The sequence below is a fragment of the Hypomesus transpacificus genome, chromosome 15 (assembly GCF_021917145.1).
Source record: "Hypomesus transpacificus isolate Combined female chromosome 15, fHypTra1, whole genome shotgun sequence".
Taxonomy (NCBI): Eukaryota; Metazoa; Chordata; class Actinopteri; order Osmeriformes; family Osmeridae; genus Hypomesus; species Hypomesus transpacificus.
In genome coordinates this window covers 8498278-8512659 of record NC_061074.1, presented here as the reverse complement: position 1 = coordinate 8512659, position 14382 = coordinate 8498278, and the positions used below count along the sequence as shown (strand labels likewise).

The window sequence follows — 14382 nt, the reverse complement described above, 5'->3', positions numbered from 1 at the left end:
GAGTTACTTAGAAATCATAAGTTATTGATTAATTAAATCAAAAGGCACATTTATTAAGATGTAAGAATGGGGCCTTCAATAGTGATCTTATGTAACTCGACCTAATTACTGTGTCTCTCACTGTGTCTCAATCAGAAGTAGTGGTGTGTTGGTGTGTGACCGGAAGTCACTCTGCATCATCTGCAGTAAAAACCCAAAGTTGTGTGTGTGTGTGTGTGAATGTACAGATCTCTGTACATTGTAGGGTGTGAGTGACGATAGGAAATGACAGTTGCGTGACTGACTGTGGAGTTGTACTCTCCAGTCAGCTCAGCCAAAGCAGAGTGTAGTGGAGCACTAGAACACTGTCTGCCATGACGCCTTCCCAGACTGGGATCTCTTCTGTGTGACACTCTTCCCAGACTGGGATCTCTTCTGTGTGACACTCTTCCCAGACTGGGATCTCTTCTGTGTGACACTCGACTCAAAATAATATCAATACAATGTTGGTTCTTTCCCTACCAAATCATCTGGGACAATTTCGAAAGTCATACATCACTAGATTTGTCCCAGTGTCACATGGATTGATGTCCCCTGACTCTAGGAATCAATGTTCCCCCCTTACATGAGAGGGTTTCATGTTAGGATAAAGGAGCCCTCTCTAATTCTCCATCAGCTCCTTAAAGACCACGGAAGAGGCAGTGGGACAGATCTGGCGGGAGTTAAAATAGCAGCTTCTTTGAGACTTGGTATTTAAAGCGACATTCAAACAGACACAGGTGTCTGCAAGGAGAACTACACCCTTTTTTTTTTTTTCAACAACTCTGTTTATCTCGCTCACTATCACAGGGTCAACAGCATGTGTGCGGTTTCAAAACCACACCTGAGGTTTCAGGCTACCCTCAGGCATTCACAAGCGACATTACAGAATACAGAAGCCTTTCAGCTCAACGTGTCAGACACAGAAGCAATCTAGCGTGTTCATCTCAACTGATTCGAGGTTACCAGGCAGTCTTTTCTCAGTTAATTAATCGATACAAAAATAATCTCTCAATACATTGTTCAGTCATTGCACTATATTTTTGGTGGTATCTCCTCACACTAAAGGCCTGGGTAGGGCCTCAGATTGGCCCTTACAGGGTTTGGTGATTTTAGTCTTCATCTGTAGTGTTTTTGTGTTGGGGGGGGCGATGGGGCTGCTGTGTACTTTAGGCAGGATCGACTGGATGGCATCAAGACTTCACACTGACCGAACTGATGGTGCAGCGCATGAAGAGAACCCTGTTTTTTCTTTTTAACAGAGGATTGTTTTAAACCACAAAATGAAGATGTCCTTGTTAAACAAATACCCTCATAACAGGGCCATGTCCCTGTACTACTGTCCTCCACAACACAGTCAGACGTTGTACATTGGAGACCTTCTGTACCCCTTCTAGAAGCAGGATTCCATTTCCAACCTGCTTTCCCAAAACGTAACACGAACGGTCCTAATACTGTACCCTACGATCTCAAGTTTTCTTTCTAGTGATCTGTGGGACTTGAGGAACAACTGAGGTAAATTAGAGGTAAAGAGTGACAGGTGTGTTTATCTGACTGATAAACTGGTTGTTATCAAATAAATCAAGCCCCCATATCCCATATTTTGAGTGTGTGTGTGTGTGTGGGGGGGCACCATTGGGGATTCTGTCAATGTGTCAAAGAATTATAAAATATACCAATCAAAATGATAACAATCATATATAAACATATTTAGCTTTCTGTGTGTTTTTGTCCCTAAAATAAAAAACGGACGTTTGAAACAGTGTACACATCATTACTTCCTCTGTCCCCCTCCTCCTTCTACAGTCAAGTCTACGACCCCTGACCTCTGACTCCCGACCAGCTCAGTAAATCCCCCAGGATGAAGGCCCCAGGCGAGCCCAACAGAGCCCCCTGGGCAGACATAGAGCAGTGAGGAAGGCCCCAGGTGTAAAAGAGAAAGCACAACGCAGTGGAAAGCCCTGTGGCCGTGGAGGGCTATGTAAGAGATCAACGTCTGCTGACAGCACTGACTCGACCACTGTGCTCATCCCCTTTTTCTTTTAGTCCTTCACTTTTTCTCACCCCCACAGACCGCCCCTCCCCCCACCCCCTCCCCACCCCGCCTCCTTCCGGCCCCCTGGCCCCCACGCCTGGCCCCCATGCCCGGCCCCCGTGCCCCGGCCTCACCGCACAGCCTTGTGCTTTCCCCCGCAGCATCCGCACCTCTCCCCACAGCGCAGGCAGGCGCGCAGAGGCAGGTAGCAGCACATGCAGGGCACGAAGAGGGACAGGACCAGGAGGGCCAGCCAGCGGGCGCAGCAGAGAGGGTGAGGGTGGCCCCCCATGGAGTCCTCGCAGGAGCACGGCTCCCAGAACTCGCCCTCGGAGTCCGACATGCAGTGGTAGAGCAGGCTCTCCGCACACCACACGCAGGTCCACTGGCGGAGGCAGTGCAGGGCGGGGTCGGGGGCGTCCCGGCAGCGGCCCCGCCCATTCTCCGAGGCGCTGAAGACGGAGCGGCAGTAGACGCAGCGGGACGAGCACGAGGAGCCCTGAGGACACGGACTGTCGTCGTCAGGGGAGACGGCCACGGCCCCCGGGTCGCTTCCGGCGGCGGCGGCGGCCCCTCCCCCTCGCTTACGAGTCCGTGATCGGGGCGTGGCCAGCGAGGTGTGGATGCAGCAGGGAGAGGGCGAGCCCTTGCCCGTCTCCTGGGGCGAGCCGGCACCTGAGGACACACCTGACACGGCGTTGGGCATGGACATGCAGGTGGGCGAGGGCGAGGACAGGTGCTGGGAGCCTTTGCTATCCAGGCTGACTGTGACCTCACACCCTGCTGTCCCCGCCCCGGCCAGCTCCTTGTCAAAACGCACGACGCACAGCTCCGACTTGTCCTGGAGGCTGCCCCCGCCCGCCACCACCACGCCCCCTGTCAGCCCCCCCACCATGGTCCTTGTCGCTCCAGCCCGCCGGTAGTCCTCATAGCCCCGGGAGCCCCACAGGTCCTTGCAGGGGTCCAGGCTGCGCAGGTCGCCCTCCTCCAGCAGGGAGATGGTGGGGGAGAGGGGCGACAAGGGGGAGGAGGAGGCTGGGGGGCCCACTGGCGGGGTGGGGGGCGCCGGAGGAGGGGGTGGGGGCGCAGGGGGGTTCAACACAGCCGGGACTTGGGAGAGCTGGTGCTGTGCAGGTCTGGCATGGATCTGTGTGAAGGAACGAGATGAGGAGAAGGATGGCAGATGAACATAGCAGCATCATGACTAGAGCACAGCCAGACTGAGAAACAGACTTTCCTACTATCACCTCCGTGCATCCCATTATATTACAGTTTTTTTTGTTGTTGTTTGAAATAAGGAGACCCATCTCACTTCCGGAGACATTCCATTCCTGTGTAGTGAGCAGGTAGCGTGGCTGCCGGGTGAGGTGGGCCTACCTGGGCAGGGGTCTGGGTGGGGACGGTGGGACCAGCTCCAAAGCTAAACTCCTCTGTAGCGGGTCGCACGAAGCAGGTGGAGGAGGACTCGCTGGTCACTATGGTGATGGGTTTTGGAAGCATCTCCTTCCTGCTGTTTGACGACGACTCACTTCCTGTATGAGACTGACACAGACTACAAGTCATCACACATGCAGAAGGAACCGACCACAGCTGTGGCCTCTAGGACAGACCGTCGAAAAAGCTGCCGTCCTCCCTTGTTGCGTTTGCAACGTGACGAACGAAAGGATGAAGACACTCACTGCTTGCCCATCATCCTCTGTGTCGCCCTCTTCTGGAGTGGAGGATGAGGGCGAGTCAGAGCCTGGGGCACATCGAAACAGAGAGTGGGGTTGAGGTCAAGCGAACACGCTGAAAAAGATACGTCACGCCTATCCCATAGGTGACAATTAAAATAACAAAGACCCTAAGACGACGATGTTCGTCTGGCCATGCCCTACCTCTGTCCAGCTTGTCTATGACGCTCTGAAGGCCACGCTCAAAGGAGATGGCGTCGGCAGGGCTCTGGAACGTCAGGCCAAACTTGCGCTCCTCCACGCGCCAGTGGTGGAAGATGGGGTTGACCTTGTTGTACACCAGCCCCCTCTGCACCGCACACTCCAGCACGGGCTAGACACACAGGGAGGAGGGGTCACCGCACTAACCACGCGAGGTCACGCCTCCTGACCAAAGCCTCAGGTGACAGTAATGTTAGTCAGGTGACACAGTCATGTCCATCAGGTGACAGTAATGTTAGTCAGGTGACACAGTCATGTCCATCAGGTGACAGTAATGTTAGTCAGCTGACACAGTCATGTCCATCAGGTGACAGTAATGTTAGTCAGGTGACACAGTCATGTCCATCAGGTGACAGTAATGTTAGTCAGGTGACACAGTCAGGTCAGTCAGGTGACAGTAATGTTAGTCAGATGACACAGTCATGTCCATCAGGTGACAGTAATGTTAGTCAGGTGACACAGTCAGGTCAGTCAGGTGACAGTAATGTTAGTCAGGTGACACAGTCAGGTCAGTCAGGTGACAGTAATGTTAGTCAGGTGACACAGTCATGTCCATCAGGTGACAGCAATGTTAGTCAGGTGACACAGTCAGGTCAGTCAGGTGACAGTAGGACACCAGAGACACACACACACACACACACTCACTGCTCGATCGCGCAGCCGTTCTCCGCGTATGATGTACTCTCTCCGCCCCCTGCCTTCGTGACTCCGCCCCTTACATATGACCACGTGACTGAGGCCGCCACCTCCTAGGGGCACCCACCCGCCACTGGAGTCATCACGTGTCATCACCACTGCACGAACACGCACACTGTCAGGGAAACAGGCCCGTGCTGATTAGACAACACAAGCATGAACATCCATACACATCACACACTCATGTGCAACGGAATACGCCTGCACACATGCACACTCACATGCAGTCTACATAGACATTGACACACATTCACACAAATATACATTTCTTAATACTGATTAAGTATTCATTTTTATGAAAGAGCGTTTAAACAGAATAGAGATGTTCGCTCAAGCATTGTAAATGCATTAACATGTGCTCATCGAATGGGATAACTCAATTAGGATTGCAATACAAGTGTCATCTAACTGATTTAAAATTATATTAAACTAATATTTCTCTGTTTCTCAATAAGACTTAATTGTCATTATGCTACTCCATTTCCCAGCTACAATTCTCTCTCTCAAATGTAACACTGCCACTGATGAGAAACAGGCTAAGCATCTTTAATCAACAGTCACGTGAGCAAGGTAAATCCATTTTTTCTTGAGATGTGGTGATTTAAAAAAGAACACAACGTCTGGGGAGACTTCACCACAGCGCAAATAACCCAAACGCAGCATCTGTGGTATGTGTGCAATCTCATCTGCTTTGCGAACCACAGTCTGAAAGAAATCTCATCAGAATGAAAGAGATATCGTGCAAATAGAAGGATAGAACGCTTGTAGTGAGGAGAGAATGACGGAATGGGAGGAGGTAGAAAGAATGAGTGCTTCCCTGATAGATGTATCAATGAACGCGCCCATTCGCATCAGAGGGCCGGCATTCTAGCAAAAAGACCTCCTTTGCCAGATACAGAATGGGTTTAGAAAATTCCAATAGCACAGTTCGACTGTTAAGACACGTGCACAATAGCGGCATTTACGGACAGATTTCCATCATTGTTGACAATTATTGTAAGACATTGCGTTCTCCTTTCGCCTACCGCCCCATCGGCGCACTAATCTGCACACTCATCAACACAACCTGATAGTCGATATTTTATGAATGAGATACAATAAAAATGTGTTATTTGAACAAACAGCCGTTGCAGTGTTTTTGAGGAAAGAAAACGGCAATCATATGTAAAATGGAAAGATGAGTGGGTGCGAAGGCAGAAAGAGGAAGCGAGAGATGGGGGAGGGGGCGATGAGGAAGGGAAGGAGAGGAGGGGTTGAGGAAGAGGGAGAGAGAAAAATCACATTTCATTCATAAAGTTTGGCTTTAAAAATCATAATGAAACCCGAGACACGTTGATAAAAATCACATATCCCTCCCTTGCTTTCTCGTAGCCTATGTCTGTGAATGACGCTATGTTATCCAAAACTCGCCATATTTAATCAATTTCCTCAATACATTTTACACATTGACTGATTTATTTAATGGTTAAGAGAACTCCACATCACTTCAAGACTATTTTCTGGCATCTCGCTCTACAAATTACAATCTTTCATTGTTCAATAAGCGTTTTGCCTTTGATTGTATCCAGTCATTTTCATCCACCGTCTATGTTTTTGTCCCAATGTAGGCGACTGCTATATACATATTTAACACATATTTGCGTAGTTATATCAGGAATGGGGTGTATACTGTTGATTCAAGACTACGTAATGGTGTTTATTCCCAAGTATTATTTGTAAGTGTAGCTTAACCATCCTGGGGTTGCCTTTTGGTGTAACATTGATGATTCGAATGGTTCATTTGTTAGTCAAGCTAATATTATTTAATAAAGAATTTTACAAATAGAAATGCAAGGACTTACTCGCCCTCCATAGCTCGGTGATGCCCGCCGCTTCGAGCTTGCTGCCCCCGGTCTCCTGTCTTTTTTATCCCCCCCCTCTCGGAACACACACGCGCGCACTCACACCCTCACTCTTTCACTCTCTCTTTCACACTCTATCATACTCGCTGGTCTCATTTTCGTATCTTTTCTCTCTCCACCTTTATGTCGTTTCTGTGTATCAGGATAGGCTTGAGGTTGCAGCAGCCATTTTCCGCTGGCAGCAGCGGCAGCATCCTCCCTCCCTCTCCCTCCCTCACCCTTTCTCCAAATCACTCCCTCCCTATTCCCTTCTCACTCTACCTGCCGCGTGCCATTCCGTCTACCGTTATAACAACCAGTACTTCCTTACTAATCATAGGAATCCGTACTTATCTGTGGTTGTCTATGGGATTTGAACGCATAAAGACCATCTATTAAGCGGTCGCTTGTTAACCTAGAGGTAAGCCTGTTGACATGACCGTATATTTACATATTTTGCAAAGTCGTGGCCACAGAGCTCCTCAGCAGACTTGGGATTACCGTGTGGAAGTATATCGATCTGCACATGGCGAGGGATAGCCCTAACCCCTATTTACTGCTAAGCACTCGTGTGTCTGACACACACACATCTGCCGCTGATTTATCAATCACCAATATCTTTATAATTTACCTGAGAAGTAAGTTCATAGTAGGTAGTAAGAAGTGTACTGAAGCCTAAAGGGCAATTCAAAAGTTCCAGCACCATGGAGAACTCTCAAATATTTCGACTTGAAGAAAAGGGAAAACAAAAGGTGACTTTTTCATGAGGCGAACTCATTTCCCCTATTAGGCTAATATATGTGTTGTTGCATATTTAAAATAAAACAAGGGTCCTGCAATTATATCATGGAGGCTAGGTCTAGGTCAAATACTTAGCAGTAAGGGGCCGAGACGAGACGTAACATTTCAGGACCATGGAGAGCGACATTGATGGCAGACAAAAGCGCAATTCTGAGTGGAATGATGAGCATTTAACGAAGAGCCTTTGAAAAACTTGGGCTGGATGTTGACAAATCTTTATATTTCTTGTAGCTACCTCAACAGTCAAAAACACTGACCTTTCCTGCTCCGTATACTACGGCGCGAGCTCAAAAAGAATGTCCAGGCAGAAAAAAATAGTAATTTCTTTCAAATTCCAACAGTCAACAGTTACCTGCCAGTTTACATTTACCTGCTCATCTTCGTGTCACTTCATTTCACGTTTGTAGCTCGCATAAATACAGCCCACGTTTGCCGGGTAATCTAATGCCGAAATTGAAGGAACCGCTATGACAAATCTGAGGTTTATTCCGAGGTAATTCAGGATAAGCAAATTTGCTGTAGTCCAGCTAGCTACAGTTAGCAACTACTACCAGTAGAAGTTTTAATTTAGAATAGCTACTGTATTGTACTGTACTTACTGTACAGTACTGTAAATCTGTAAATGTGATGAAGGGAATATCTTTTGAGATCAATGAAAGACATGTATTATATGTTCTCAGGAAACTCGAGTGAAAGAGAAAGAGGATGGGCAACAGTCACTCTGAGCAAGAACAGCCCAAAGATTCATCATTGGGGGAGGATATTGAGAGAGAAAAAACTATCGAGCCGGTGGTACTGGAAAAGACTGATGAGCCAACAAAGTCCATCTCCAAAACCAGAGATGCTCCTCCCTGCTCAGATCAGTTTGATCCTATGTCCGAACATAAATTATCTATTATGGGGCACCGTCCTTGTGGTCCACAGGCCTCAGTTCCATTTACTGAAGACCTTCCTAGGACCCCATCACCGGTGCCTACATTTTTATCTGTTCCTGCCTCTCTTAAAAAGCAACATGAAGATCCCGGGGTCATTGACATTACCCCTGACCTGACTAAAAGCCCTGTTCAACCCTTGGCCCCAGAACACAAGCATCCAACATCTTCCAAGTCACAGAAACTGACTCCTGCAGCCTTGACCTCTGTTCACGCTCCTCCTCCACCATGTCAACACAAGGACACGTCCCAGAAGGCTCCTACCAAGCCTCACGTGGTAGAGCAGAAGGCGGCCGTAAGAAACCCCACCACGACCTCCACTGCTCCGGCTAAGACACAAGGGCCTACCAAAGAACAGAGCACTACCAACGCCCCTCCAGAGACAGCTCCTGCCCCTAGTGGTGAAAGTGAGAAGAAGACTGCAGGACCCACCGAGTCAGACAAATCTCTCTCTTTCAACATGCCATCCAACTTTCCTCTCACCAAGAAGACCCTTGAGAAGCTGATAGACAACAGGTTAGATCTTTGTCTGTTTTTGACATGATGGAAGTGAGATAAATGCATACGACATGCATATACAAATTGTTAGCAAGGTGAAGGGACATGTTGTGCGTTCACATTTTGAGGTGACGAGAGGCTCGATATCTACCTTGCATTTACAGGTGATTTGGTATTTCTCCCTCAACAGGTTTGAGTACATCATGAAACAAGAGAGTATCCCTCCGCCTCCTACTCCACACAGACAAGCCGTGGTGAGGAGAGCCCTCAACGGAGAGCCCTACAGTGAAGCAGTCAAAGGCCCGGTAACTAAGGTCAACGCTGCTCGCAGAGAGGCCAAGGCCCAGAAGAAAGCTCGAGTCTCCAAATCATCAAACAGGCAAGCTCTGGATCCTCCAGGACATTACCCAAGCTGTGCTCCGCCAAGCCAGCCATCGAGCAACACCTCAGAAATCCCAACACCAAATGCACCGACAGTCGCCCATGAGCCTTTTAAACTGTCAGTTCATGCAGAGCCTTTTAAATCCATGGTTTACCCTATGTTTAATTACCCCACCACTACACCAGTGCCTAGCACACCACCAGTTACCCAGGTGCAAAGCACAGCTACCCTGGTCGACACCATACTGGCTGCAGACTCAGGGCGCTGCAAACATACCACAATCCCAGTACCTATCAAAACACCCTCCTCGATTCAGGTGCCAAAAGAGAAAAAAGAACTGGGCAACCAAGCTCAAGTGAACTCTCAGGTGAAAGCAGCTGATTCGCAGGGGACAAGAATCGCCCCAAACAGCACCGTCAAACCAGCTAGCAGCAGTGTGCCCCACTGCTCTCCCAAGTCAGAGCAAGGACGCGCCTTCGCAGTCAAAACACGGCTCCAGCTGAAGTCAAAGGCTCAACCGATAGATGGAAATCAGGGCCCTCCTGAAAACACTGAAGCGCTTTGTAGCCTCACCAAACCAGTCAAGCCTCCCTCAGAGAGGAAGAGTTCCCAGCAGGGTAGCAGCACTCTTATAAAGGAGAAGAAGAGTGATCCTGACCCACTCAAAACCACTAAGGCCAAATACAAAGCAGAGTCCGAGATATTGATGGAAAGATTCAGGAAGTACTCTACTGAAAAATCGACAAAAGACAGTACTCAGGTCACTGTAACCACCCACTCTGAATATCATTTTTACTGTGGTGATGAAATACCCGATATGAAATGTCCCTGTACTCCCTTCACTATGCCAAAGATGGGTGACACATCCATGTGTTCAGCTTTTGACGCCTTCATGGAGTTTTGCGAAGACAATCCAAAAACTACCCCTACGGCTGCTGAAACACAAACCGACCAATCAGCAACATCAGATGTCAGTCCTCCCACAGCCCCAGAGACGGCTCAGGGTGCTACCACAGTCACTTCTCAAATCCAGAGAAGAGAACAGCCGCCGTACAAAGCAGCCGGTCAAGACGAATCAAACAAGGCCACGCAGGAGGACGACGAGAAGCGAGCAAGACCGGACGTCAAGGACAACAGAAGGGACGAGAAAGCGGATGAGGCGTCTCCCGAGCGCCCGTCCCGTCCAGAAGGCCTCTGGCACCCCTTCACTGTGGACCAGTCCTGCTCCCGCACGGCCCACTGCCAGCACAACAATACAGCGCTGCCACGCAACGTCACTAAGTGGTGAGTCACACATCACACTTCCAATGGTTTCCTGCCAAGCTGCAGAACTACACATGACAATATCCAAAGTAAAAAAAATAAGAAGGGTGGTGAAATCAGTCAGCGCACGATAGGCTGTACAGAACGTGATAGATCCTATTCCTGTTTTGTACCCACACCCTCCTCATTCATTCATTGATTTTCCTCAGGTTGAATGTAAGCCGGAACTACCTGTGTGAACCTCGCTGGGTCACCACGGCAACACTAGCAGCTTCCTTAGCTCTGAAGGAAAGACTTGGGGGAGAGTGTGACCAGTAAGAAGAACCCCGGTAATACTCAAGTCATTCACAAAAAAATGTAATACTGCAAGCAAATAAAGAATGAAATAAAGAGTTATGGAGTCGAACATTGCAAGAAACCAAACCGGCAGACTTGATCAGGAAAAAAAGGTTTATTTTGGAGCCATTCTTATCAAGAGAGAAACATTTGTATTTTCCAGATCAATATGATTACAAAGCATCTCGTGGGGACAGGTAGATACTATTAAAAAAACACCCACAAACTTTAACAGCAATTCTCTTTGTCAGTTGCTAGGAAACAAGGCAAGGGCATTGAAATTGAGTTCTGTGAGCACTGCTGAGGAAAAACCATTAACTTTGTATACACAATGAGGTGCTTAAACTTAGTACAACTGATTACTGAATACCAAAATACTTGGTTTAATTCAGTAATTCCCCTATATTATGTGTGACACTGAAAGGCAAAAGTTATTATAGTCACTGAACTGGAGAAAAATATTATATTTGTAAATACACTAAGATTGGACTGTTTCTAACAGTAATAACTCAACTTGACTAAATTGAATACTTTTCTGCCATCAAAATAGTCCAATGTCAAACATCTGCCACCTCAACACTTAAGTTTGAATGTACACTCTTCAACTCTTTCCAGATGTGGACCTGTTAGAAATCACTGAACAGACTGGCCCCTTGAATGATGCCACAGTTTTATTGGTTCAGTAAGTCCCTTTTAAGTATAAGCCCACAAGCCAGACTGGGTGATTGATTTAGTGAAACTGATCAATCAACCAGTCTTGACTGTTGTTTACATACAGTACCAGTGAAAATGTGTCCAAACTTTGGACTGGTACTGTATATCATACAAAGAGATTGCTATGTAACTGGTGTGTGTGCGTGTGTGTGTGTGTGTGTGTGGTGTTGTGGGATTGTCAAGTTGAACTACACAATCATTTCCAGCTGTCGTGCGTATTCGATGACCTGCTGTGCCAGCTCTGTGGATGGGATGGTCACCTCTTCTGTCCGCTGCTGCTGAGTGCTGAAGGAGTAATACCCATCTGAGCTCTGAGTCCAACCCCTCTGTAAAGCAAACACACACCAGATCAGATTTCAACGATGAAATACTATTCAACACAACAACTTTGGGAAACCTGACAAGTACGTAAAAGGATGAACATATTGTGAACAGTTCAATCTAGAACAGGAACCAACCTTTTTGGCGTACTCTGTCATCTTCTTTGGCGAGGAGAAGAAAAGTACCCGTGTCGCTTCGTTGAACTGGATCTGCTCATATGCCTTCTCTATGCATCCGGCAATCTCATCACTGACATGAGACAGACACAAACAGGTTAGCCGTATATCCTTCGTCTAAAACTGGGACAAGCTATAGCTATGCCATTTTGAATTGGTAAATTAATCGTTGAGAATCTTAATTTACAACTAAATAGAAATATTAAACCTCCCACCCCCTTACCGAATAGTGTCAAGCAGAATATCAATAAAGAAAGTGTAGCTCTCAGCAGGGATGTTTCCCTTCGCAAGAAACACCTTGTTGTAGCTTCCTTCCATCAGGTACTGAAAAGAAAGAACATCAAAAGGTGAATTCCAATTTAATAACATCCAAACTGAAAATGTTTTTAAATCGGGCATCTAGAATCGTGTGGGGGGTGCACCTGCTCAAGAGAGACTGGGTGCCTGATGTAAACGTTAGTCTGGATGTCTCGTGCGCTCAGTCTCTCAAGCTCGGTGTGGAACTCTGACACCCGGTTCTGCGACAGCAGGAAGAGAAGGTTCAGGCCCAGTAGTTGGTGCATGTAGGCCGACTCTGGCAACTCATCTCTACACAACAGTGGAGAAAAACAACGCGGGTATTAGAAATCCGACACCGGGACCACAGATCACACGTTCATGGAAAGAGTTGAGTGGAATGATCAAATCAGACCCTGCTATGAATGAGCTGTATTACTTGTAATCAAAGTAGTAGCACTTCAGCTGAGCCATGTATCTCTCAAAGGAAGGGATGTCTTTCTTAAGAATACTCCACAGGGCACCAATCTCCAGAACATCACCTGCAAATACATATCAAACTATGAGTTGAGGCTGCTTCGGGCTGTATGCCCAGCTAGCCAAAGCATCAGTGCTCCTTAAAGCAAGTGATTAATTTATTTATAACTAGTTGAACGATCAAGCTGAGTCAAGATATCGACTATTGATAGTTACAGTTGGTTACTAGAATGGACAAACTATTTTTAGTTTAGTCAACAGAGTTTTAACAGAGCCAAAAAAAATTGCCTTGGAAATAACATTTTTATCCGTTTTAAACTCACGAGCTAGAATAAGCTGCTGTTTAGTGAGCTTGGTCCCAGTTGTAGGCAAGAAGTTAAGTTCCAATAATGAGATCTGCAAAAACAAAAGTATTAGGGGAGGTATTGACAGGAAAAACACGTATAGAAACAGCTAGCTAGCTAGCTAGCCTGCTACACACTGTTAAGTTCCAGTGAGGGCTCTGTCTATTGACTGTAAAGTACAGTTCCGTGAAAGACCATCATAGAGAGCACTCAAGCGGTGACTTTGTTTTAATCAATATTGCTGTTCCCAATGTATGCAGGTTTAGGTGAAATGGATAGACATGCAATGAGATTAAGCATTACGAACATTTCGTAAACAGAAACGTTCTATGACTACAGACTGTTCCCTTGCAATTTCAGGGAATAGTCTGAGCCTAATGAGTAGCTATGCTAGCTAATGCTACGGTAGCTAGCTAGAGCAGTCTTCAGCTAATAAAATCACAGATATGACTGCAAAATTATTATTTAAGGCATATAAAAAACAAGCTTTACCTTGAGCTTACTCAAAATGTCTCCACATTTGTTCAGATTTGGATTTTTCTTGTTCCATTCCGTTTTCAGTGTTTCATACAGCCCCGCGGTCTCTTTCAACATAGACGCCATGGTGATTCTGCAAAATGTACGACACCGGCCGTATAGAATACGGCTTGTGATTGTCGTAAACCCCAGCTTCAGCCAACTACTGTTGCTAAGGTAACATCTGCTTCTTCTTTGTAAAAATGTCCAGTCACAATGTTGAATAAATGTATTTGCTGCCACCTACAGCTCAGAGCCATGGCTCTGCTACAGATGAATACCACCCACCAAAAAGTGTGTACACAAATCTATCCGCCAGAGAGCGCCCATTCGACGTAAAATATTTAATGTAATTTCAGACCTTTTCCCCACATGATGGGTGAGGAATTCCCCGAGTAAACACCCTGTGACGTATGAGGGGTCCCCTTTTTAGTAGGATCTGGCTGGGGGGTTCCATCCGTGGGATAGTCCTGCCTGTGTTATATCTTTTTGACGGATGTGTGAGTGTATGTGGTGAGCCTGGTACGGTCTTTCGGCTACTGGCTGTATGGTACTAGACATACTATTTTCCAAATTGCAGAAAACAAGTCACTTAATTATTTGGAAGTAAATGTATGTTGTTTATAGTTTTGTATTATAATCTTGCGTGTTTTACTTGTGCATGTCATTGTCAACATTCCTCTGGGAATAAAGACATTTGATCTACATTGTTAAGTTGGGAAGGCATTTTGTTTTGTGTGGTTGAGAAATGCTCATGGGGAAATAGTTACGGTTATCTATGGG

The 14382-nt window shown here is 46.9% G+C and overlaps 2 protein-coding genes across 2 annotated transcripts; both read right to left on the bottom strand.

The window, feature by feature from the left end:
* Positions 1-2183: 2183 nt before the first annotated feature.
* Positions 2184-6624, bottom strand: spred3 (sprouty related EVH1 domain containing 3). Its single transcript, XM_047036372.1, has 6 exons — positions 6525-6624; positions 4633-4798; positions 3931-4099; positions 3733-3794; positions 3431-3595; positions 2184-3200 (listed from the first exon to the last, which is right to left on the bottom strand). The coding sequence occupies exons 1-6, from the start codon at positions 6533-6535 to the stop codon at positions 2184-2186; spliced, it is 1590 nt and encodes a 529-aa protein (XP_046892328.1). The 5' UTR covers positions 6536-6624.
* A 4251-nt stretch (positions 6625-10875) lies between these two features.
* Positions 10876-13718, bottom strand: psmd8 (proteasome 26S subunit, non-ATPase 8). The gene is made up of 7 exons (XM_047036384.1): positions 13576-13718; positions 13063-13135; positions 12702-12804; positions 12409-12574; positions 12210-12310; positions 11948-12059; positions 10876-11815 (listed from the first exon to the last, which is right to left on the bottom strand). Exons 1-7 carry the CDS (start codon positions 13684-13686, stop codon positions 11678-11680), a joined length of 804 nt encoding a protein of 267 aa, XP_046892340.1. The 5' UTR covers positions 13687-13718; the 3' UTR covers positions 10876-11677.
* Positions 13719-14382: the final 664 nt, after the last annotated feature.